The sequence below is a fragment of the Sycon ciliatum genome, chromosome 1, assembly GCF_964019385.1.
Source record: "Sycon ciliatum chromosome 1, ocSycCili1.1, whole genome shotgun sequence".
Taxonomy (NCBI): Eukaryota; Metazoa; Porifera; class Calcarea; order Leucosolenida; family Sycettidae; genus Sycon; species Sycon ciliatum.
Window position 1 is genome coordinate 61,264,155 of NC_088643.1, and position 23,886 is coordinate 61,288,040.

A 23,886-nucleotide genomic window follows, 5' to 3' on the forward strand; every position below is an offset into this window, starting at 1 on the left:
CCCTCCCGGGCGAAATTGTCAGATAGTTGGGTCACCATCCATTGACCAAGCCAGAGCCATTCTGAGCTTTTTCCAATCTTCAAACCAAGCAGACTGCTGTCTGGGGAAATGCAGAACAGCAAAACCTGATGTAAAAGAAATGGACAATGGATATTACGTAGCGTGGAAAAAGTAAATCGCAAAAGCAAAAACCAATGTGCAGGAAGTATTGTTGTTGCCATTCGAAGCCTCAGCTTTCAACAGCATGATCCGTGCATAACGCCTATCGCCTGCTTGTGGTTTCACTTGTGGGTGTGCATTGTGCACAGTTGAAGCAGTATGCCGACAAGATGGCCAACAAGCCGCGGGCAGAGCCGTTCGACATCACTAAGCAGATGCGTCCGGACATAATCACCAACGGCCTGGTGCACGCCATCTCAACTGTATGTAGTGTGTGCTGCTGTATTCCTTGTGCCAATACGCGTGTGCTAATGTAGCTGTCCGTGTGCACACACTCATAATGATTGCTTGTTACCTGCATTGTTAATTTATTATTTACAGTTTTCCGTGGCGATCGCCTTTTGCGCCTCTACACGATACAGTTCAAATTGTTCTCGTTAAGTATCACGCCAGGCAACTGATTATCTACTGTTGATCTGTTTGTATTCCATGGCTCACCACTGGTTTGCTGTGCTCTTTTTGTTTGCCCCACTGCATGTCAGGGCAACTGGTCTGTGAAGCGTTTCAAGATGGACCGTGCTGGTGTGACGCAGGTCTTGTCGCGCCTGTCCTACATCTCGGCACTGGGTATGATGACTCGGGTCAGCAGTCAGGTGAGTGACCACTCCTACTAACATGCAACGATAGCACTTTGTTTTACTGTTGCTGTTGCCGCCGCTGCCACCGCAGGCGCTGCTGCACAACACGTGGTAATGGCCTGTGAGTGCATGCTGTTCACATGGTTGTGTTTTCCATGACCTACTTCAAAGCATGAAAACGACGTTCAAATCCCAAAAATAGTGTTCCATTGTTCTCGTGGTATGAGTTTTCCATGACTTACTTGAAGGTTGTAAGTTGAACTTGTAACTCTCACGTGCCATCATGAGGGACGGTGGACGGAAGTACATGTAGTGGCAGTAAACCTGTTTTCACAGCTAACCAGGTCGTGTAGTGAAGTTATGATTCTTGATGCTTGACCCTGTGCCTTTCACTTGATTTCTGTGTCTGGGTTTGTGTGTGTGCAGTTTGAAAAGACACGTAAAGTGAGCGGTCCTCGCTCGTTGCAACCATCACAGTGGGGCATGTTGTGCCCGTGCGACACCCCTGAAGGAGAGGTAAGCGTGCAATTGCCGAGCGGTTGCTTGCGTGTTTTCTGTATGCTGGCCATGGCGCGGGCAACGCTACCACTTGACGGTGCCACCGCGTTCGCAGACATTGTACACCATTGCACACTGTGTCACCGGGGGTGTAGGAGTATGCTAGAATACTGCATGAAGAAGGGCAGGTCATAGAGTGCTCTAGGCTGCTACTAACCTTCTCAGTATTGGTAGTATCCGCAGTTTCCCCAGCCACTACACCTTATTTATCACGTTGGGCCATGCCATAAGTGACCAAGCTTACTATGTAGTCTGGCATCCTATCGTAATGCCACTCGTTATGACAGCAATACCGGTAGTCAGTCTCTCCGTGTGACTCGGTGTCATCTGGCTCCACTGTGTTTGCTGCCTTTTTCCTGCTCCAGGCGTGCGGTCTTGTCAAGAATCTTGCTCTCATGACTCACGTCACTGTGGACGATGAAGAAGCCCCGATCGTCCGCCTGGCTTTCAACGTTGGTGTTGAGGTACGTACCATTGCATGGACGGATCCAGACCTAGAAAAAGGTTGAACATTTTAGCTATTCATGTTGAGATTGGAGGTCGAATTTAAAGACTCCGCTGCAGCTGTATGTATGGATTGAATATTATGGTACTGAAGAGTGGAGACAAATCTGGCAAAGTGGCGAGATCGGAGCTGGCATTTTATAGATTTTGAAACGCTCTTTTCAGAGGGTGTCCACGTGCACCTGATCCACGCATCACAACTTTGTTTCGACTATCCCGAACTCCCAGTGCAATTTGTACCTTTCTTCGGCACGCCATCTTCTACTTGTACCGTTATGTCAGTGGCACCAGCCGTGTATCATACTCAACAGCAGCAGCACAACCTCCATTCAGCTCCCTTACCAGTGCAGACCATGCATGTGTACCGGTAGTCTTATTGTGTACGCAATTCCTTCTTCTGTTTCCAGGACTTGCACTTACTGTCAGGAGAGGAGTTCTCATCACCGGACATCTACTTGGTCTTTCTCAACGGTATGTGCACACTTCATTGAGTACAGTTGATTTGTGTATCACTGTACTGAGACCAAACACTTCAAATGACATTTATCATGTACAGTCGAATGTCACTTATCCGACCACTTCGGGAATCAGGCATGTTGGATAACCGAATATGTTGGATAACCGAATATGTTGGATAACTGATAATTATCATTTTTATGTGCATATATGGCTGGATTTCACTGATTTATGTACACAATACCCAAATATATTCATGCATATTCATGAATTGCTCCATGTACACATACATGTTAGCATACTTGACCACATCTACTTCAAGTAAATGTATATTACACCGTATAATATACAAACAAACAAAAAAATTAGAATTTTACTGTTGAGAGCCATAAAATTACCACTCCCGGGCTTGTCGGATAACCAACGTGCTCGGATAACTGGCGACCGGATAAGTGACATTCGACTGTATCAGACTTTGCATTATCCTGTGTGCTGTACTTTGTGTGTGGTCACTTGTGCTTGTGTGCGTGTGTTTGCGTGTGCGTGTGTGTGCATGCATGCGTGTGTTTGTACGTACTTCACTATGTGTGACCGGTATGCATACTTGTTCTTATGCTGGCAGGTAACATACTGGGTATCGTGCGCGACTATGAGAGGCTGGTGAAAACAGTACGGCTCATGAGACGAGGTACAATTCCCTGCCACAATTTCAGTCACTGCATGCATGCACCTGATACAGTGCATCTATTGCTTTTAGTAATATTCTGTTGGATTATGCCATGCTGAATTACTAGTACCCAGGTCTATGAGATTAGCAAGGGCAGGTAAATTAGTTTGTCCAGTCCCCTGGTATCCACTAGCACTACTCGAGCACCTCAGTGTGTAGTGTTGCTGGTGCCACCTACATCAGTACATCGCTGTGCCATGCATACTAGCACTGTCTGTGCATACTAGCACTGTCTATGCATACTACTAGCACTGTCTGTGCAGACTACCACTGTCTGTGCATACTAGCACTGTCTGTGCAGCTTGCTCAATGTGACATTATGTTCTCTACTCCAGCTGGCCATATCTCTGAGTTTGTCTCCATTTATCCGAGCAAGCGACAAAGGTGAGGTGACTTGCATAACAGAAACTCTGTCACTTGAGAGGTGATTAGTTTGAAAAGGACAGGAAGTCCTAGTAACTTACTGAATTGTATCAAGCACCATCCACAATGCCACTTTTTTTGCGATGCGTGGCATGCGACACCAGCAGCGAGCTGCGACAGCGACACACCATTCATAATCTGTTTTGGTTTCTGCGACATCTAAATGCTGTGCATCCAGCTGTACCCCATTGATGTACATGTATGTTGCGCATCGCACGTCGCAAAAGCTGATCTTGGTCGACTTCTGCGAAAGTGGCCTTGCGGCTGCTTGCGACAGTACACGACAGGTATATCCTTGTTGCAAGTGTTGCATGTTACACGTTGCGCTACCGAAAGTGAAGTTGTGAATCGTGCTTAAGTGTCATATTCTGCATGACAATCATGTGCATGTCGCTCATGCTTTCAAAGTTGCCTGCCCTTTACCGTTTGCATTCTTGTGGTTTTTCTTGTTTCTTCTCTGCACTGTGTAGATGTGTGTTCATTGCATCGGACGGTGGTCGGGTGTGTCGGTAAGTACCCGGCAAGTGTTTATAGGTGAATCATTGGTGGTGCGAGGTTATGTTTTGTTGGTGATGGCGTTTGTCTTTCCCGTTGTAGTGTGCACTTCTCAGTGTGTACTGGAGGTTAACTTACTGGTTTCTGTTTTGCTTGAATAGCATTGCTCGCGTGGCCGGACCTGCACATCATTCTACAAACATTGTTCATGATGTGTACAATGTGAACTGTGAAGACTCCAGATCTTATTCCAAGTACTGTAATAGCACTAGTAGCACACTACCATCATGAGTAACTTCCTTGTTCTGCTGAAGTGCGGGTTCCCTATTGTGTATGCTTTTTTCATCTTTATTGTTGAGGGGTGTCTAGCTTGACGTTGCTGTTGCTGTTGCTGCTGTTGCTGTTTGTTCTGTGTGCCTATCCTACCAGGCCCTACATCATTGTTGCTGATGGTCAGCCACGGGTCAAGCAGCATCACATCACGGAGCTAACTCGCGGTCTTCGGTACAGAACATGTGCACTGCACACTAGTGCACACACTTCTTTGACGTTCTGTGGGCGCTCAATGTTCTTATGACTCAGTTACTCCCGATAATGTATGCTAATACATGCTGTTAAAGTTAGTTGCACTGTGTACATCCGATCCTATCCTGCATAGCGGGAAATGTGTGCACTTGAGGTTAGAGGTTGCGTGTATCGATGACTGGGGGGTATTAAACTGTCCTGTTGTTTTAATGATGCAACCACATATCACCTTGTGTCAAATTGTAGTTGCCTTGTGTCTTCTCATGTGGTGCCTATCTGAAGTTGAACTCTGCCTGAATCTGGCGTATTGCAGGAGCTTTGAAGACTTCCTCAGCCAGGGCCTGGTGGAGTACCTGGACGTCAATGAAGAAAGTGATGCAATGATTGCATTGTATGAAGCTGACATCACATGGTGAGTGTGCTGTAGTAGAGCTGTGGGATTTGAGGGACATGGGGATTGTCCAGCATCTTCAATGTGTCTCTTTGTTGTGTTCTAGTGTGCAGTGTGTGTCAGTCTTATCGTGTGCACACGTATTTGCATGTCTGACTTGTGCTCGTAGTTCATCCACGTCTTCATTTTTAATTTTAAATGACTGAGTTTTTTTGCTCAGCCTGGTACTCATGCCCATATGTGTGTGTTTCTCTCGGCCTGTGTGTTTGTGTGTACGTAGTGATAGCACTCATTTGGAGATTGAACCTTTCACCATCCTGGGTGTGTGCGCCGGCCTGATCCCGTACCCGCATCACAACCAGTCACCGCGTAACACCTACCAATGTGCTATGGGAAAGCAAGCCATGGGTAAGTACTACTGCTAACTGTTACTGATCATCTACTAATCATCTCTCCATGTCTTCAAACACCAGCCTAGCAGTAACTTCTGCATACGGCATGTTTGACTATGAGATCCACACTCAGTACAGTAGTGTAATAGTATTGCATTATCCTGCAATGCCTTTGATTTGCGGTCATCGTGTCGCTTTGCTCTTTGCCCTGTTCCAAGTGGTTTGCTGTTGTGTTTGTTCTGCTTGTAGGCACTATCGCTTTGAATATGCGTGAAAGGTAAGACCAAGGTCGGATTGGCAGAGCTGTTCTTAGTGGCCACTATGCTGTTCTCACATAAGTGAGCTGTTCTTAGTGGCCACTATGCTGTTCTCACATAAGTGAGCTGTTCTTAGTGGCCACTATGCTGTTCTCACATAAGTGAGCTGTTCTTAGTGGCCACTATGCTGTTCTCACATAAGTGAGCTGTTCTTAGTGGCCACTATGCTGTTCTCACATAAGTGAGCTGTTCTTAGTGGCCACTATGCTGTTCTCACATAAGTGAGCTGTTCTTAGTGGCCACTATGCTGTTCTCACATAAGTGAGCTGTTCTTAGTGGCCACTATGCTGTTCTCACATAAGTGAGCTGTTCTTAGTGGCCACTATGCTGTTCTCACATAAGTGAGCTGTTCTTAGTGGCCACTATGCTGTTCTCACATAAGTGAGCTGTTCTTAGTGGCCACTATGCTGTTCTCACATAAGTGCACATACTGTAAGTCAACAAATATCCGGCCCATATTTATTTTCGGCTATTTTCGGCCTGGTCATGTTTGGGCGAAAATGTGTTGCGGCCGAAATTTTGTTTTGCAAGGTTTAGTGTGGTAGTGTATACAGGCAGCAGCAGTAGAGGCCGAAAATGTGATGCGGCCGAAATGGGTTTTAGCCCTGGGAGGCCGACATTTGAATGGGCCGAAAATTTGTGGACTTACATTAGTAGAATGACTCTGCAGCCTGGATTTATTTCTGTGCTGTTTCATGCACAGACCCCTTTCTGTACTGTAGTCTCTAATTTTGCACTCAAGTTCGCGTTCCTATTTAAAAAAAAGTAGAACTAAGTGTCGAAAAATCCCAGTGTAGAGAGGACAGGCTAGCAGAATTCCTTTGCACGATGCTGGCAGGTCATTCGTCCAGACAGTACTATTATTCAAAGCATTCAAATGGGAAAGGCATGATGCACACTTGAGTGTCTACTGCTGAGCCATAGCACACTTGAGTGTCTACTGCTGAGCCATAGCATACTTGAGTGTCTACTGCTGAGCCATAGCACACTTGAGTGTCTACTGCTGAGCCATAGCACACTTGAGTGTCTACTGCTGAGCCATAGCACACTTGAGTGTCTACTGCTGAGACATAGCACACTTGAGTGTCTACTGCTGAGCCATAGCACACTTGAGTGTCTACTGCTGAGCCATAGCACACTTGAGTGTCTACTGCTGAGCCATAGCACACTTGAGTGTCTACTGCTGAGCCATAGCACACTTGAGTGTCTACTGCTGAGCCATAGCACACTTGAGTGTCTACTGCTGAGCCATAGCACACTTGAGTGTCTACTGCTGAGACATAGCACACTTGAGTGTCTACTGCTGAGCCATAGCACACTTGAGTGTCTACTGCTGAGCCATAGCACACTTGAGTGTCTACTGCTGAGACATAGCACACTTGAGTGTCTACTGCTGAGCCATAGCACACTTGAGTGTCTACTGCTGAGCCATAGCACACTTGAGTGTCTACTGCTGAGCCATAGCACACTCGAGTGTCTACTGCTGAGCCATAGCACACTTGAGTGTCTACTGCTGAGCCATAGCACACTCGAGTGTCTACTGCTGAGCCATAGCACACTTGAGTGTCTACTGCTGAGCCATAGCACACTTGAGTGTCTACTGCTGAGCCATAGCACACTTGAGTGTCTACTGCTGAGCCATAGCACACTTGAGTGTCTACTGCTGAGACATAGCACACTTGAGTGTCTACTGCTGAGCCATAGCACACTTGAGTGTCTACTGCTGAGACATAGCACACTTGAGTGTCTACTGCTGAGCCATAGCATACTTGAGTGTCTACTGCTGAGCCATAGCACACTTGAGTGTCTACTGCTGAGCCATAGCACACTTGAGTGTCTACTGCTGAGCCATAGCACACTTGAGTGTCTACTGCTGAGACATAGCACACTTGAGTGTCTACTGCTGAGCCATAGCACACTTGAGTGTCTACTGCTGAGCCATAGCACACTTGAGTGTCTACTGCTGAGCCATAGCACACTTGAGTGTCTACTGCTGAGCCATAGCACACTTGAGTGTCTACTGCTGAGCCATAGCACACTTGAGTGTCTACTGCTGAGCCATAGCACACTTGAGTGTCTACTGCTGAGCCATAGCACACTTGAGTGTCTACTGCTGAGCCATAGCACACTTGAGTGTCTACTGCTGAGCCATAGCACACTTGAGTGTCTACTGCTGAGACATAGCACACTTGAGTGTCTACTGCTGAGCCATAGCACACTTGAGTGTCTACTGCTGAGCCATAGCACACTTGAGTGTCTACTGCTGAGCCATAGCACACTCGAGTGTCTACTGCTGAGCCATAGCACACTTGAGTGTCTACTGCTGAGCCATAGCACACTCGAGTGTCTACTGCTGAGCCATAGCACACTTGAGTGTCTACTGCTGAGCCATAGCACACTTGAGTGTCTACTGCTGAGCCATAGCACACTTGAGTGTCTACTGCTGAGACATAGCACACTTGAGTGTCTACTGCTGAGCCATAGCACACTTGAGTGTCTACTGCTGAGCCATAGCACACTTGAGTGTCTACTGCTGAGCCATAGCACACTTGAGTGTCTACTGCTGAGACATAGCACACTTGAGTGTCTACTGCTGAGACATAGCACACTTGAGTGTCTACTGCTGAGCCATAGCACACTTGAGTGTCTACTGCTGAGCCATAGCACACTTGAGTGTCTACTGCTGAGCCATAGCACACTTGAGTGTCTACTGCTGAGACATAGCACACTTGAGTGTCTACTGCTGAGACATAGCACACTTGAGTGTCTACTGCTGAGCCATAGCACACTTGAGTGTCTACTGCTGAGCCATAGCACACTTGAGTGTCTACTGCTGAGCCATAGCACACTCGAGTGTCTACTGCTGAGCCATAGCACACTTGAGTGTCTACTGCTGAGCCATAGCACACTCGAGTGTCTACTGCTGAGCCATAGCACACTTGAGTGTCTACTGCTGAGCCATAGCACACTTGAGTGTCTACTGCTGAGCCATAGCACACTTGAGTGTCTACTGCTGAGACATAGCACACTTGAGTGTCTACTGCTGAGCCATAGCACACTTGAGTGTCTACTGCTGAGCCATAGCACACTTGAGTGTCTACTGCTGAGCCATAGCACACTTGAGTGTCTACTGCTGAGACATAGCACACTTGAGTGTCTACTGCTGAGACATAGCACACTTGAGTGTCTACTGCTGAGCCATAGCACACTTGAGTGTCTACTGCTGAGCCATAGCACACTTGAGTGTCTACTGCTGAGCCATAGCACACTTGAGTGTCTACTGCTGAGACATAGCACACTTGAGTGTCTACTGCTGAGACATAGCACACTTGAGTGTCTACTGCTGAGCCATAGCACACTTGAGTGTCTACTGCTGAGACATAGCACACTTGAGTGTCTACTGCTGACACATAGCACACTTGAGTGTCTACTGCTGACACATAGCACACTGAACACTGTAACATTGTAGTACACAATAATAGGGAGGAAAACAACCCCATACATTCAAATGTGAAGCATGATATAAGGGACATAGTCACAACACAGCACTGAAATCATGCTAAGCATAGTAGTAGTAGTAGTATTAATTTTATTATTTTACTTGGGTATACCCAACAGGCCTATGGCCTTCTTACTGGGTGCCCAAGGAGAAATTGTAAGCAGCTAGCGCGAAAAGCAGGCAAGGTACCCTGGGATCGTATGAAAGCGGGTAGTGCATTAAAGCGGTCAGCACCAAGAAATGAGAGACTGTAGAGACCTGGCCGAGACATGAATGGGGGGAGAAAGAGACTACTGAATGTTTGGCCTCTATTTGGGAGGTAGTGTGGGTAGCAGCATTTCGAGTCGTGAAGATTTGGGAGATGAGGGGACTGCCAAGGGACCTGATGCACTGAAAAATAAAATATATAGCTTAAGAGTGAGGCGTAGGCTGAGTGGCTGGAGGTTATGACAACGCAAAATGGGCTCAACATCAGCACAGGAAGGATAGGCAAATACAATACAAACGGCTCGGCGACTCAGTCCTAGAAGCTTATCGTATTCTGCAGCGTGTAATGAATGAACATACATGTATGATGTGCTGGCGTACTCTAATTTGCTCTGTATAACTCCGAGATAGATAGCTCGGCTAGCCTTACTGTCCAGGTTGTCTCTGCTTCGCCTAAAAGCACCTAGCTTCTTATTAATGTCATCACGGAGGTGGGAGATATGGGGTCGGAAGATCTGGTGCTGATCATGTGTAGCCCAAGATACTTACATGTGGGTGACGGGGTGATGACAGTCGTGTCGCACAGCACTGATGCAGTCACCGGAATTGAGTCACTGTAGCAACATGACCTTACCTGGAAGTCCAGCAGTAGTTAATAGCCGCTTATACTGCTTGCAGACACGCCACATGGTATAGATTACGTCGCCCCTGACAAGTGGCCCCTCCAGTTCCTCCACCAGCTGCTCATAGCATGCTGATACCGCACTGTCCTGGTGTGTTTCTTCACGAAGCTTCTTCAAGTCTCTCAAGTTAGTGAAGCGCTGGCAGCAGCTGCGATGATAGTGCACCTCGCCATCCACTAAAAGACGGATAGAAACTGCCCCACTGCCTCGGACGTTTGCAGCATCTGATAGGGTGGCTGTAGAGGTTGCCTTGGAGGCGACAGGCAGCTCGTGCCTGCGTATTGCAATTTGAGAACCCCCGACACAAGCATAAATCACACGAGGTCATTTTCTCTTTGTTACTGACCGGTTTCATCTTTTTGGTAAAGAATTATCAGAGTATTTTTTTTACCGGTTTGGTCGAACCCTTGCTTGCAATGCTGGCCGCAGATAACGCAATTAGCAGGGTCGAACGACTTTGCCCCCAGGCGGGTTCCCCGTGTTCGAGGAGTGGCAGGGTCAGGAGATTCCCTGCCCCGACTACTTCTGATGAAGCAGTCTGCAACCTTATTACAGTATACATGGTAAACAAATGCTGCATGAACTGATCACATGTACTCTGTCATAAACTCATGGGTTTTCTTACCTCCAGTTGGACTCATTAAGCATTCATCTCTGTCATAGAAATATGTTTCCTACAGAACATACATCAGATTCTGATATACGAGCAAGGGTGAGCTTGGCCAAATTCGTCTGTATTGGACGTCACCTTCGCCTTCTGCGGGGAGTAGCACTGTACTCCGGATCGCTGTCACAGTCTAACTCGCCTCCATCCATCACCTGTCAAAGTCGTCTTGAATTCGATAACGACGACCCAAATAACGTTACCTGGTATCATGTCTGAGGAAGAAGGTAGCTCCAAACCCCGGAGAGAGAGAGAAGTGAAACGCACAAATAGAACGCTCCGAAAACGGCGGTGCTCGGAAGGCAGCGTACTCAAGCGGAGCCAGCGTGCGAAAATGTGGCCAAACAGAATTTGAACAGGTTGAAAGTTGAAACGCCTCATGTAAACACAGCCTAAAGAAATAGATTTTGAGAGTCAAACAAGACGAAAATGTAGTTTGTGCATATGGTGGAGTGTGCCTGCACGCAGAGCGTACAAGTATACAATGTTTCTACGGTGCGGGGGACCGAAAAGGGAAAACGCTCCCTGGTACAGGAACTTTTGTACCGAAAAAGTCTTGAAAGTCCGTGAGTGCGACTGTTGAGAATTTCGTTCAGCGACAATTTTGATCAGTATGCCGTGGGTGATTTCAGCACCTTTGGACGTATTAGGACTACTCATATTTGGAAGATAGGCTGTAGCTGACACGGTCTACTGGGTGCACCAAAAAATTCTGTGTACCGTATTTCCCCGATTATAAGTCGCACTTGATTATAAGTCGCAGCCCATTCTCACGTCCAAACCAAATCGTCTAAATGCATTCACATAAGTAAGAAGTCACACTCGATTGTAAGTCGCACCCCCTTCTTTGCCCTTGAAATTTAGTGTAAAAAGGTGCGACGTACAATCGGGGAAATACGGTAATAGCCGATATGTGGCAAGACGAGTTTTTTCCAGTGTGATTTTTTGAATTGGCCCTAGTATGTGCACTGTAGTAAAATACGACTGTTCTGACACGAAATTGCAACTCGTTTTTTTTCCGGACTGAAATCTCACATTCCAGTTTGCAAATGGAAAAAATATACACGACGTTGAATGTGAAATTCATGGTACTTGACCTCCGTAATATTGGTCAATGGAAAGGTCATTGTGAATATCTTTTTTTCGCCATACAGTCAACTTTGCATATAACGACACTCGGCGGGGCATCAGAAAAGTGTCCTTATTCGTGAAGTGTCCTTATACCCGAAGTCTCATTATATGTATTACAGTTGGATGTGACTTGCTCTGGGCATGGACATTTTGTCATTATTCGCGAATTGTCGTTATATCCGCAGTCGTTATTAGCGAAGTTGACTGTACTATATTTTAAGGGTGAAACAATAATTACACCGAATATTCGAGTTCTCGCTTGGTTTTTTCAAAAATAATCGTACTCGGAATAAACCAGATTACTTGTTCATACATGGTACACGCGTTTACCATAGAAATCTGCAGTTTCAGAGCAGCAGTCAGTAGATATTGATGTGCAGACTGTGTGGTGAACATTTGTACATGAGTAGAGAAAGCCCAAATGAACCACCAATCAATATACCTGAGAAAAATGACTGCCACACTGTTCAATCGGGGTCGTATCATGTGATTTTAAGGCCCTTGGTGTGGAATTTTTAGGAGATGAAGAATACTCGGATACTCGAGTATTCGATCGGAGAAAATCAGAGTACTCGAACTCGGTATCTCAACGCCAACTTTCACCTCTACTCTATTTTGGTTATGTGTTCTGAAATGCACTTACAGCAGTGCTGGCAATGTCGTGGATCACTCTCATGCTGGCTGTGTGTTGTCTGCATGCCTGTATGCCTGTGTTCCTGTGTGACTGGCTTGTTCTTCTTCTCGCAGAATTGACACACTGATGTACGTGCTAGTGTATCCACAAGCGCCACTGGTCAAGTCCCGGGTACGTACCACCACCACCACCACCACCACCACCCCCATCGCCTCATAGCCACTGTAGATCTTCACAGTTGTGATAGTGTGGTGTGGTGTGAGAGGGACCGTCGATGTTGGGCAAGACTCAGCGCTGGCTAACACTATATCTACTGACTGCGCATCATTAAATGATCTGAACATCATGTTGGATCGGAGTCGTGGTTACACAGTTATAAGATCTTGCTTGTCTTCCAGAGCCTCTCTCTCCCCTGTGAGCACTGTCACGGCTGTGCTATCATGTTGAACAGCTCTTCCCCCCCCCCCCCCCCCCCCGCTTCCCACAACCTTATGGATGGCCTCTAACTTTACTCTGTGTGTGTGTGTGTGTGTGTGTGTGTGTGTGTGTTTTGTTATTGTGTGCACAGACACTTGATCTGATTCACTTTAATGACCTCCCGGCAGGTGAGTTGATGACATGTGTCATGCTTTGAACATGATTGCATGTGTACTGGGGAATGTATCCTTGCCAAGATGTATCTTTTGCACATGCGTAACTGTTATGCCCAGCTGCTGATGCACGGTAGTAATCTTGATAGCCAGCAATCAGTTGTATAGCTGCCGTTGGGATAATTGGACAATTTGGTATTCTAGTCCAATTAATTAAATTGCTTCAAGTGTGCTGGTGTCACAATCCAGATGAAAGAGCACAGGAACCTATGATCATCAAGTTGAATTGTTGTAGGACTTGCCTTCCCGATGATGGTGGCAGGCTCTGCTCTGTGGTGTCAATGAAAGGTTTAGGGCAGTGCTACTATTAGGATATGAATTATTAGATCGCTCAGAGTCCTCCATAGTTACTAATATTTTCAGAAAACTGGTGAAATCAGTGCTTGGGTTAATTTTGTAGTTGAGCCGTGAAAAATTGTGGTGTACGTGTGTGCGTGCGTGCGTGTGTGTGTGTATGTGTGTGTGCGTGTGCGTATGTATATGTGTGTGCGTGTGTGTGTGTGTGTGTGTGTGTGTGTGTGTGTGTGTGTGTGTGTGTGTGTGTGTGTGCGTGTGTGTGTGTGTGTGTTCTATGGTTTCTTGCTTGCAGGTCAGAATGCTACAGTGGCAGTTATGAGTTACAGTGGCTATGACATTGAGGTGAGCTGCCAGCCTGTCTTCTCTCTGGAGTAACGGGAACAAGTTTCTCCTGCTACTGATACACGTTGCATGCTTGTATAATTATGTATGTGTGCATCGGGGAGTTGTAGCATCTAGGGAGACAGCCTGAGACCATAGTATCCGAAGCTATGTGCTTTTCGACCCCGGAGTGGAAACTCTACAGGATACATCATGATCTGTGCGTTTACTTTGTATTCAAAACACGAAAACACGACTGCAACCGTAGCAGTGACCAGCTGGCCCCAAGCCTGATCCAGACCGACAAGGCCTTATGTCAGCATGCACTACCCGTCCGTCCACCATGTGCAACTGGAATGGGCAGCCCTGGCGCAAAACTCACATTGTTACATGGTCCACTCGTCTGTATCATTTCCCTAGAGCTGATATCTAGATACTGCCACTCCCTGGCGTGCATGTAGTCATGTACATGTGTACAAGTTTATTGGTATTATTTTTTATTGTAGATGGGAATTGGGAGATACTATCATTTATAGCTCAGTAGTATCTTTTCAAGGGTGCACCCCAGATATGCATGAGATGTACATTACTTGTACATGTACTGACAGAGAGAACATGTTTTTGTTGCCTTCCTTATTAGGATGCGCTCATTCTCAACAAAGCGTCCGTGGATCGCGGTAAGTTGTAGTCAGAATACATTGTGAGCGATTTGTCTCCTCGAGACTTGGTGTGTACTGGTACTGGGTACCACCTTGAGTTTCTCTCTCTCTCTCTCTCTCTCTCTCTCTCTCTCTCTCTCATATACGCGCACGCACACACACTGCCATTATTATGTTACCTTTGTTGCACAATTTTCCCTTTCACTAACACCTGACGTCTGTGTGGCCTGTATTGTTTGTTGCCATGTTTAGGTTTTGGTCGCTGCATTGTATATCGGAAGCAGACCTGCACCCTGAAGCGTTATGCCAATCAGGTATGTTAACTCAAAACTGATGTGTGCGTGCACGTTTGTGTGTGTGTGTGTGTGTGTGTGTGCGTGCGTGCGCGCATGTGTGCGCTCGTGTCCGTGCGTGCACATTTTGTTTTTTGTTTGTTTTCTGACTCCGTTGTGGCTACTCCATTGTGGCTACCCTGTTGTGCCTCTTACAGTGTCAGTGGGTCACTCCGTCTCTGGTTGTAGCCCAACTGCCGGCTGTCTTTCCAGGAGAATAGCATTGTTGCATATCCCCCAACTGCCGGCTGTCTTTCCAGGAGAATAGCATTGTTGCATATCCCTGCTGGTGTGGTAGATCTAGGTAAACAGTAGTCATGACTTGACTCCCCCCCCATTCAGCTGTGCATTCCGGCCTTCTGGTTTACCTGTAGCTATCAGTGTTGAACCATTGCTGTTTCACTAGTGATGACTCATACACTGACTCTTCGACCTGGACACATGTGGTGTAGAAGCCTTGAAACGCTTACATTGGTGTTTGTATGTGTGCTTGTGTGTTGTTTGTCTTTATGTGGACTGCTGGGACTCGGATGGAATCATCAGAGCTTCGACCGCATCATGGGTAAGCGGTTCTGCGTTCAAGACAAGTATGAGTATATTCGCCAAAGCAGCTATTCTGCACAGTATCAGTTGAGATTGGAGTGCGCACTCTGGAGAGACTACGTGCAACTCGAGATCTCGAACGCGCACTACACTGCAAATGTGGCATGTATTCGACGCCTTTTAGCAAAAACGCATTATTGTCTTATGGCAGTGCACTCATAGGATAGTACTGGCATGCAAGTTTGATGTTTTGCAAGCTGCTCAGCAGCTGCTCAGCAGCTGCTCAGCATCTGCTCAGCATCTGCTCAGCGCTATTCAGCACAGTACGGGATACACACTGTGTAGGTTTTTCTTGCCAACGGGCACGGCACAATCTGCCCTCGTTCTGGGGAAAGGTGCGCACACTTTGCCTATGAACCTTTAAAATGTTGACCCAAACGATAAATCAGCTAGCGTTATGTTTCCTCAGCTACTCTTTGCGTGCATGTGTGCATTTTGCGGACGGGCATTATTGTATTTTATTGTATTGTGTGTGTATTCATACAATCATATGCTTGCTTTCAGGACCATCGCTGGATGAACAAACTCGTGAGCCAATTTACAAACACGCTTGTCTTGATCGAGATGGCATCATTTCTCCTGGTAAGCCTGGGCCATCTTCTGCGGTGCTCTGCCCAGTTTGCATGATCTACCTTCATGCACTCTTATCTTGATATGCCATCCGCCTCCCTGTCCATGGTGTGATACACTCATGTGCCAAGCGGTGATTCTACTTATTTGTTGTGAGTTTAGCGTGGAACGCCCGCCAGTCACTGCTTTCACTGGATGATTACTAGTATGTGGAAGTGCTGGCTTACTGGAAACGACGCACTTTCAGTGCTGATTTGGATTCCCTGGTGTCACCACTTGCACGCGATAGCGCAGCGATTTCTTCCAATGACATGTGACGTTATCACGTTTTCACTGAGCAAAGAGTGGTGCTGCGCTGAGCAATGGAAGGCTACTACTTGGCACTATTCTGTGCACACTGTACTGAAGTGTGTTGCTGACATAGCATTGTAGCCTGGTTGCGAGTGCGGACAATTTGAAACAGCTTGTTTCTGGTGGCTCTCGGAGTCACAGTGTAGATGTTGTTCTGCGTTTGACCTGTGCCTTGCGCTCGTCTGCTACTGGTGCACATCATCTTGTTGGCCCTTCCTTGCGGCTTCCCTGTTCACTGTCACTCACTCGGATCTGTTGCGATTTGCTTGTCGCTGAATGCATCCCTTCGACTTGGCCACTGTGTGTATTTGTGTGACTAGCCTATTGATTGTGGAAAAGTGTTATGACTTGCGTTGATCACAATGTTTTCATGTGTTGACTGTATCTTTCTTTCTGCACCCAGGTGAGCAAGTTGGCAATCGTCAAGTAATGGTGAACAAGTCCATACCCACCGTCACCAACCCATCACTGGCCAGTGAGTCACATGCACATAGCTGCAAGAGAGACAGAGACGGGGAAAGGCAGGCGGGTAGAGGGAGGGAGGGGGGGGGGGGGGGGAGGGGCAGGGGCAGGCATACACGTACATTCAGATAGACAGACAGACAGACAGGCAGGTACTTCTGAAGAAGATAATCGTCAAAATGTGTAATTCTATCATTATCAATCAGTCTAGTCTTGCTCCAGTTGTGTGGTCCAGCTATCTGCTTTTGCAGGTAGACAGCCAGACAGAATTGTGTGTGAAGGGTAGGGTCATTGATATTTCCCCCGCCAAACTCATGTGTAAGTTTGTATGGAGAGAGCGTAAGTTACGGTTTTTTTTACTTGGATTCATCTAACCTAGATATTTACCTGCTTCTCTGCATTGCTTACTCTCTCCACTAGCTCCACCTGGACCTCAGCAAGCACCACAGCCAGTCCAGTACAAGGAGGCACCCATGACGTAAGTCCGGGTTTCAGCTACTACTACTACATGTACTAGCATTGTACTGCCCATGTTTACATGCATATGTAGCATGTATTGTGAGAGGGCATGTTTGTGTATGTGTGTGTGTGTGAGTGTGTGCCAGCTAGTTCGGTTGGTGGGTACACTTACGCCTGATTGTGTTGGGTCTGTTGCCAACGGTCTCGGCTACTTGAAGGTGTAATGTTGTACCTGCCACCTTTGTTGGTTCCAGGGTTCATATACTTTCTATTTGAAGTATACATACCTGTTAACCATGGACTGCTTCTGGCTAGATTAACTCTTGTGTAATCAATGGTGCTAGTGAAGCTAATATCAGATCCACTCTGATTTAGTCACCCACACTAGTAGCACGTATTACCTTCACTGGGGGCAGGGGTAACTGCAGTTGGATCCCAGGACGGATACCCTGATGCCGTCAATCCTTTTTCTGCACCTTGTCCTCACCCACTTACTGAGGTGTGGTGAGCCCATAAGTGGGATCATTTTCAAGTCCACCCAGAGTTTTGGGGATTTCAGGGGGTGTCGGCCGTTGGGTGGTTCAATAGCCAATTGAGTCATCTTTCCAAGATTCCTTTTGAGTCTCTCTCCCCTCTCCCGGGGAGACCCACGTGACCAGTTTTGGCAGTGAGCAACAAGTACAAGTACAAGTGTGTGTGTGTGTGTGTGTGTGTGTGTGTGTGTGTGTGTGTTTGTGTACGTGAGTACGTGTGTATGTGAGTGGGGGGGTGCTTAGGCGTGTTTGTATGAGTGCTGCACATCAGTAGTGTGTCGAAGTATCATCTTGTGTGTTCCCCCATCTGTTTGCTGCACAGGTGGAAGGGTCCCGTTTCGCCGTACATTGAGAAGGTCTTGATCTCGTCTAACCCTGATGAGGTCAGCCGTGATTATTCATATTTGCTGTGTGTTGTGGTCATTTCTAACATTGCACATTTGCCTTGGTATATCCTTCCAGACTGTATCCCTCTAATCCGTTTTTGTTTATATTATGTATAGTCGTAAAGTCAATTTATTGTGTTGCTGAGCAGCACTCTGTGTGACTTTATATCCTGTGTTGTGTGACTTTCGAATACAATCATGTACAACAAGGAACTGCATGGTTAGAATGTGTACTATCCGGTGTGTTTGTTTGTTTGTCCATGGTGGCAGGCATACCTGATCAAGCTGCTCCTGCGCAACACTCGACGTCCTGAGATCGGCGACAAGTTCAGTAGTCGTCACGGACAGAAGGGGTGAGTGGTCGATCTCAGGGCTTGCATGCATCTCAGTAACATCTGGCTGCCATAACGTCTAGATAATTGTGTATCTTGCATGGTGCAATTTTTTCTTTGTTGCGTTTGAGTTAGTTGGTGTGCTCCTTGTTTGTACATGTCCACACATGTACTTTCTAGCTAGTGTATTGGTCTTTGCCACCAGTTTCTAGTGTATGTACTGCTCATGTTTTGCACTTGAAACTGGTATATTGTTCGTGCTGAAATCGGTAGATGACCCTGCATTTTGTTTCCATTGTATGTTTGTATGTCTAAGTTTGTTGGAGTTGCAGTTAGTCTAACCATGAGTGCATGTGCTTGTGTGTCTGCGTGTAGAGTTTGTGGGCTGATCGTACCGCAGGAAGACATGCCATTCTCTGACTTGGTGAGTATCGGAGAGATATCTTCCCCGCTCTCTATGAACCATATCCAGTTTCTTAACCTCCACTTTACCTTTTGAGCTTGTGTTAGTTTGTTGAAGTGCTATTGGTATACGGGTCAACTCTCTACGTACATATTCTAGCCCTGGTCCCATGCAAAATTATATTATCTAGCGAATTATGTTGTAGAGAAATCATGTACATGTATGTAAAGTGCAATATGTATATCAAAAGTCTGCCAAGTGGCTGTCAACACACCCCAAACATCACACACTCTATCTATAGAACAAACAATGGCATTACTATAGGTGCTTTGTCGTTTGGGGACTTCTAATTCCTATGTTATGGCGAGGTTTACTTGGACGTACAAGCGGGAGTCGCTATATAGAGATTAAGCTGTTCTCTGCTGTTTTGGTGTAAAGCCTGGTTCACACTAGGCCGATTTTCCGGCCGACATGGACTCGTACGAAAAATCCTCAAGATCGGGGCGAAAATTGCGTAGTGTGAACTGTGTTGTCGTACAGGGTTCCGACAAATCTGCGGCGATTTTCTTGTCGCACTAGTTTTCGGCCAAGTATCGACTGGTCGATATTTAGCCGAAAAGCCGGCCGATTTTTACTGCTTGCACGTGATGGAACGGGATTCGGACCAATCACGGTAGGCTTTTCACCATGACAGCAAAGAGCGTCGATGTCGAGCTCATGACCTCTTGTACTTTTGTACTTTTGTACTCTTGATGAAATGTAAAGTCCTACCAAAATTTCATAACCCCCATGAACTCTTGCTTTTATGGATAATCGATGCGACTCTATTGCGAGTGAGTCGTTCCCCGTGTGTGAACAGGCCGTCCGACTCAGTCGACACAGTCGGCAGACTCCATGTCGGAGTCGGTGTCGGAGCACCGGCCGGAAAATCGGCCTAGTGTGAACCAGGCTTAAGAAATACAAACTGACAGTTTGCCTGTATGATCAACTCTCTTTCCTCTGATGTCTTTTCTGTGTACCTATGCTCTGTTGCGCTATGTGCTGTTGACACGTGAAGGGCATATGTCCTGATGTGGTAAGTAGTAGTGCACACGGCATGTGTGTGTAGTAGTGCTGCACATATGCCAAGTTGAGTATTGGGTCTTGCTCTAAGAAAATCACCCCTCGCCATCTTGAGTTCAAGATTTAATGCACACTGCACGAAATGGTTTACTTTGATTTTGTTTTGTTTTGTTCGCGAAATTATGAGATAACCCTAGTATGTACTAGAATGATAGTAAATAGTTAGACACTAGTATAAATGGACCCTGATTGGTGTGTGAACTCTAGTGTGGTGCTGGGCTCGTCACCAGGCATGGGAACCATGTACAGTGTACACACTTAGTGCAGAGGATTTCTTGTGCATGTGCTCATTGTGTAGGCATGCCTTGCAGAAGTGATTCCTGTGTGATACCTGCCCCATGACATATTGTGTAGAAGTGATTCCTGTGTGATACCTGCCCCATGACATATTGTGTAGAAGTGATTCCTTTGTGATACCTGCCTCATGACATGTGTGCTTTCTGTATTATTCCCGCTGCTGTTTGCGACAGATCATGAATCCTCATGGATACCCATCACGTATGACAGTGGGAAAGCTCATTGAGTTGCTTGGCGGGAAGGCTGGTGTGTTGGAAGGGTCGTTCCACTATGGCACTGGTAAGTGAGATATGGCAACAAGGAGGGAAAATGATTGTAGCGAGGGCTACAGCCACCTTGTCAGTGCAATCTCTCTCTCTCCTCTCTCTCTCTCTCTCTCTCTCTCTCTCTCTCTCTCTCTCTCTCTCTCTCTCTCTCTCTCTCTCTCTCTCTCTCTCTCTCTCTCTCTCTCTCTCTCTCTCTCTCTCTCTCTCTCTCCCAGTATTCTTGATTTTTGCTCTTGATCTTTCTCACTGATTTTTCTCACCTATTATTGCATTTCAGCATTCGGTGGTGACAAGGTGGTCGACTTGGCCAAGGTGTTGACAGACAATGGCTTCAATTACGGCGGAAAGGACTTTGTTACGTCAGGCTTGACTGGGTGAGTTGCTAAAACTTCGAGGTTAAATGACGTCGGTAACTAGTAACTTCTGGTGATTCTATTTCTAATTTCAATCATCTGTTTAGATTCACTGCTTGTGATGCTATACTAGTAAGTCTTTTGTGCTCCTCTTTCGTTCTTGTGGTCTCTCCCCAGTGAACCGTTGACAGCGTACATTTTCTTTGGCCCAATCTACTATCAGAAACTCAAGCACATGGTGCTTGATAAAATGCATGCCAGAGCAAAAGTAAGTAGCCTTTTTGTGCTTGGTGCCTGGTGGAGCGCGCGTGGGCGTGTGTGTGTGCATGTGTGCTTGTGTGGACATGCATATGTGGGTAGGTGCACGCGCGTGCGCGTGGTTGTGCATACATGTATTGAGCTTATGATCAAAGTCATGTGTACCGTTATGATTAGAAAGGCAACACACGGTTTCTAGGGCAGGGGCGCCCTGCCCCCTCCCAAAAAAGGGGGTATTGTGGTTACTAGTGTGATGCACTACAGCATGAGCGGGGTGAGGTACTTGTCTTGAGGGATGTGAACACATAGCAGAACAAGAGTTAACCAAGTCAAAACAATCAGGTCCGATCAAGAGGGAAATAGAATCAAAGCTAAGTACTGTGTAAGCAGAACATTTAGTCTGTGAACAGTTCTGTCCAACTCCGAAGAAAGACAGTTTGTCTGGTGGAAATTTTCGCCCATTGATGTTGAAACGTAGTGGGGAGGCTAGACTAATTGACATTTAGTCCTGCATTCAATTTTTAGGCCGAAAAGTCTTTGGACGAAAAAGACGAAATTAAATTCCCGACGAATATTTCTGCTTGTACAGTATGTACAAAAAAACTATTTCAAATGGTCGGACCCATCCTCACCCAATCGTACTCTTTTATGCCTGCTACAAGCCGCGCCGTTTTATGTATGGCCCCTTGCAAAGGTTGTATTTCCCATGCTGCGTTGCTCTATTGCAGGGCCCAAGAGCTGTGTTGACCAGACAGCCAACTGAGGGACGTTCACGGTGAGTACTTTGAATATTATGTAGGATTTCAGGTCATTTTAGAGTTGTTCCTGGTATTCTTCTTCAAACTCCTATGCTCTTCCGCCAGCCACTGCTGCTGCCACCACCGCTGCAGCTGCTGCCTTTGCTGCTGCAGTTGGGGCAGATTATCCTGTGAATTGCTCTGCTAAGGTTCTTTGTACTTGCTAGCTGTGTGAGCAGTGTGGTGCGAGTGCACCTCTGCCTGACCTTGTAGGGCGGCGGCCTTGTCTGAAGTCATGAAGCGATCGCATTTTCAAGCTCGGCGGCTTTGTGCCATATCGAATTGTCTAGTGTTCATCGTGAAATTACCTTATTCATAAGTTTGAGGGAAAGTTGTAACCTTAGTGCTAGTTAATAAAAACCTTTTAACCATAAGTTGATAGCTGGAAACCGGTCTTATTTCTCTGAAGCTGCTGATAATGTCTAGTACTTGGTCCGCCAAGGTAAAATTGGCGCTTATCTTCTCACCTGGTTTTCGGTGTTCTGCCTATGTCACACGGCATGGAACCACCGATTCACCATCCGAACATAACCATTGACCATTACATCCGACGACATGGCAGCACAAACCATCACAGAAGTTGCGATCGGTTCGTTTGAGTCTTTTTGACGGAGCTGCCGCCGACGAACACTTCCGTCAGCGCAAGAAAACACTGCAACCTCCGCTCGAGTCCGTAAAATAGGTCAGGGTGTTCGCATTTCAGAGCAATGGAGAATACAGTTTCTGTCTACTTCCAGCTGTCTGGTGGCAAGGATTGTGTACCCCGGGGAGGTATAGAAAAGCTGAAAAAAGCGCTCAGTACAGCGCCTAGTGAAGGGCTATCACCAGCAAATCGCTGACGAAGAAACTGCAGCTCATGTCGACATCTCCAGAAAGTGAGACCAATCCGGCGGACACACTTTGAAGCTCACAGAGGACAGGGCAAAGGAGCTAATCAAAATAGACACGAAGTCCTGAGTGAGGGAAACACTCGTGCAAAGGACTTTCAAGAAACTAGCCGAAAAGCCTGGTGCACGGCGTTAGGACTTAGGTGCAGTACGCACAGGTGTTACATCAAGCAGAAGCTATCACATGCGCTGCATGTAGATCTACAAGCACCACCAGCGGCTCGCGTGGGTGCTGATCAGCAAGTACGACAAGCGCAAGAGGCGATTTGAAAAAAAGGACACTGATATGGCGTTGCCTTTTTGTCTAAAACAAAGTCGCATTATTGCGACGAACGGGGATAACACTTACAGTCAACATGCGGGCAGTCTCACTCAGCTTCTCATCGGCAAGGTGACAGGCATGCACTGCCTTTGAGCGTGATTCGAGACGAGGAGAAGTGGAACAAGCTATGAAACGTGCAGCAGCTGTCCGGATCGAACGTTTTGAGCTCTTCCTCCAGCGACGACAGTGGCGAGGAGGATGTGGAACTTGCTTGAATTTTTGACTGAGTTGCTTACTGACATGTAAATAATCATGTACACACACTTGAGAGGGACGAAAAGCGTTTCTTCTGTAACTCTGAGTTTCACGGTTTTAACCGATCATCAGACAGCAACTTGACTACAATTTTCAGAAGATAAGATTGATATAGGCTGCAAGCTTGGATCATAGCGCGAATGGATGATCCGGGCTGATGGTGTAATTGTAAAAATGCGTGAGTTGGTTGATGGGGTGCAAAAATAGGCGCAAAAAAAAAAGAATACACTTTAGGCCTAGGCTCATGCGACCACATGTTCTTCTGAGGGAGGCAAGAAGAAGGACAATTCGGTAATTATGAGCAGCACATCACCTGCGACTGCGAGTGGTGAGAAGGTTATGTGACGGCTGATGGTGAGAATTTTGAGAGGTAGTACTTATTTTCATGCCTGCACTTGCTAACTAGCTCCGATCTTTAAAAAAAATAATCATGTACATAGTGCTTTGTGATCGTGGCTTGCTTCTAATATTCGTATTTCCTTCCTGAGACAAGTGTGAAGATAAGCGCCAATTGTAGCTGGGTGGACCAAGTAGTATTGTCTACTCTCATCACTGGGTGGCAGGTCCG

At 46.6% G+C, this 23,886-nt stretch overlaps 1 protein-coding gene across 2 annotated transcripts in view; it reads left to right on the top strand.

Annotated features, from left to right (window-relative positions):
• LOC135804714 (DNA-directed RNA polymerase III subunit RPC2-like) overlaps positions 1-23,886 on the top strand; it is a 38,755-nt gene that overhangs the window by 11,894 nt on the left and 2,975 nt on the right. For both annotated transcript variants that reach the window (XM_065318654.1, XM_065318656.1), the window contains 29 exons: positions 309-422; positions 702-812; positions 1,224-1,313; positions 1,721-1,819; positions 2,267-2,330; positions 2,938-3,003; positions 3,378-3,426; positions 3,936-3,974; positions 4,390-4,464; positions 4,799-4,897; positions 5,157-5,284; positions 5,518-5,545; positions 12,517-12,574; positions 12,972-13,008; positions 13,643-13,692; positions 14,312-14,348; positions 14,583-14,644; positions 15,206-15,224; positions 15,770-15,847; positions 16,590-16,661; positions 17,069-17,126; positions 17,963-18,023; positions 18,297-18,379; positions 18,734-18,782; positions 19,819-19,836; positions 20,354-20,459; positions 20,724-20,820; positions 20,977-21,067; positions 21,786-21,832. In XM_065318654.1, coding sequence (XP_065174726.1) covers positions 309-422; positions 702-812; positions 1,224-1,313; positions 1,721-1,819; positions 2,267-2,330; positions 2,938-3,003; positions 3,378-3,426; positions 3,936-3,974; positions 4,390-4,464; positions 4,799-4,897; positions 5,157-5,284; positions 5,518-5,545; positions 12,517-12,574; positions 12,972-13,008; positions 13,643-13,692; positions 14,312-14,348; positions 14,583-14,644; positions 15,206-15,224; positions 15,770-15,847; positions 16,590-16,661; positions 17,069-17,126; positions 17,963-18,023; positions 18,297-18,379; positions 18,734-18,782; positions 19,819-19,836; positions 20,354-20,459; positions 20,724-20,820; positions 20,977-21,067; positions 21,786-21,832 — 1,985 coding nt within the window. The remainder of the gene's footprint in view (positions 1-308; positions 423-701; positions 813-1,223; positions 1,314-1,720; positions 1,820-2,266; positions 2,331-2,937; positions 3,004-3,377; positions 3,427-3,935; positions 3,975-4,389; positions 4,465-4,798; positions 4,898-5,156; positions 5,285-5,517; positions 5,546-12,516; positions 12,575-12,971; positions 13,009-13,642; positions 13,693-14,311; positions 14,349-14,582; positions 14,645-15,205; positions 15,225-15,769; positions 15,848-16,589; positions 16,662-17,068; positions 17,127-17,962; positions 18,024-18,296; positions 18,380-18,733; positions 18,783-19,818; positions 19,837-20,353; positions 20,460-20,723; positions 20,821-20,976; positions 21,068-21,785; positions 21,833-23,886) is intronic.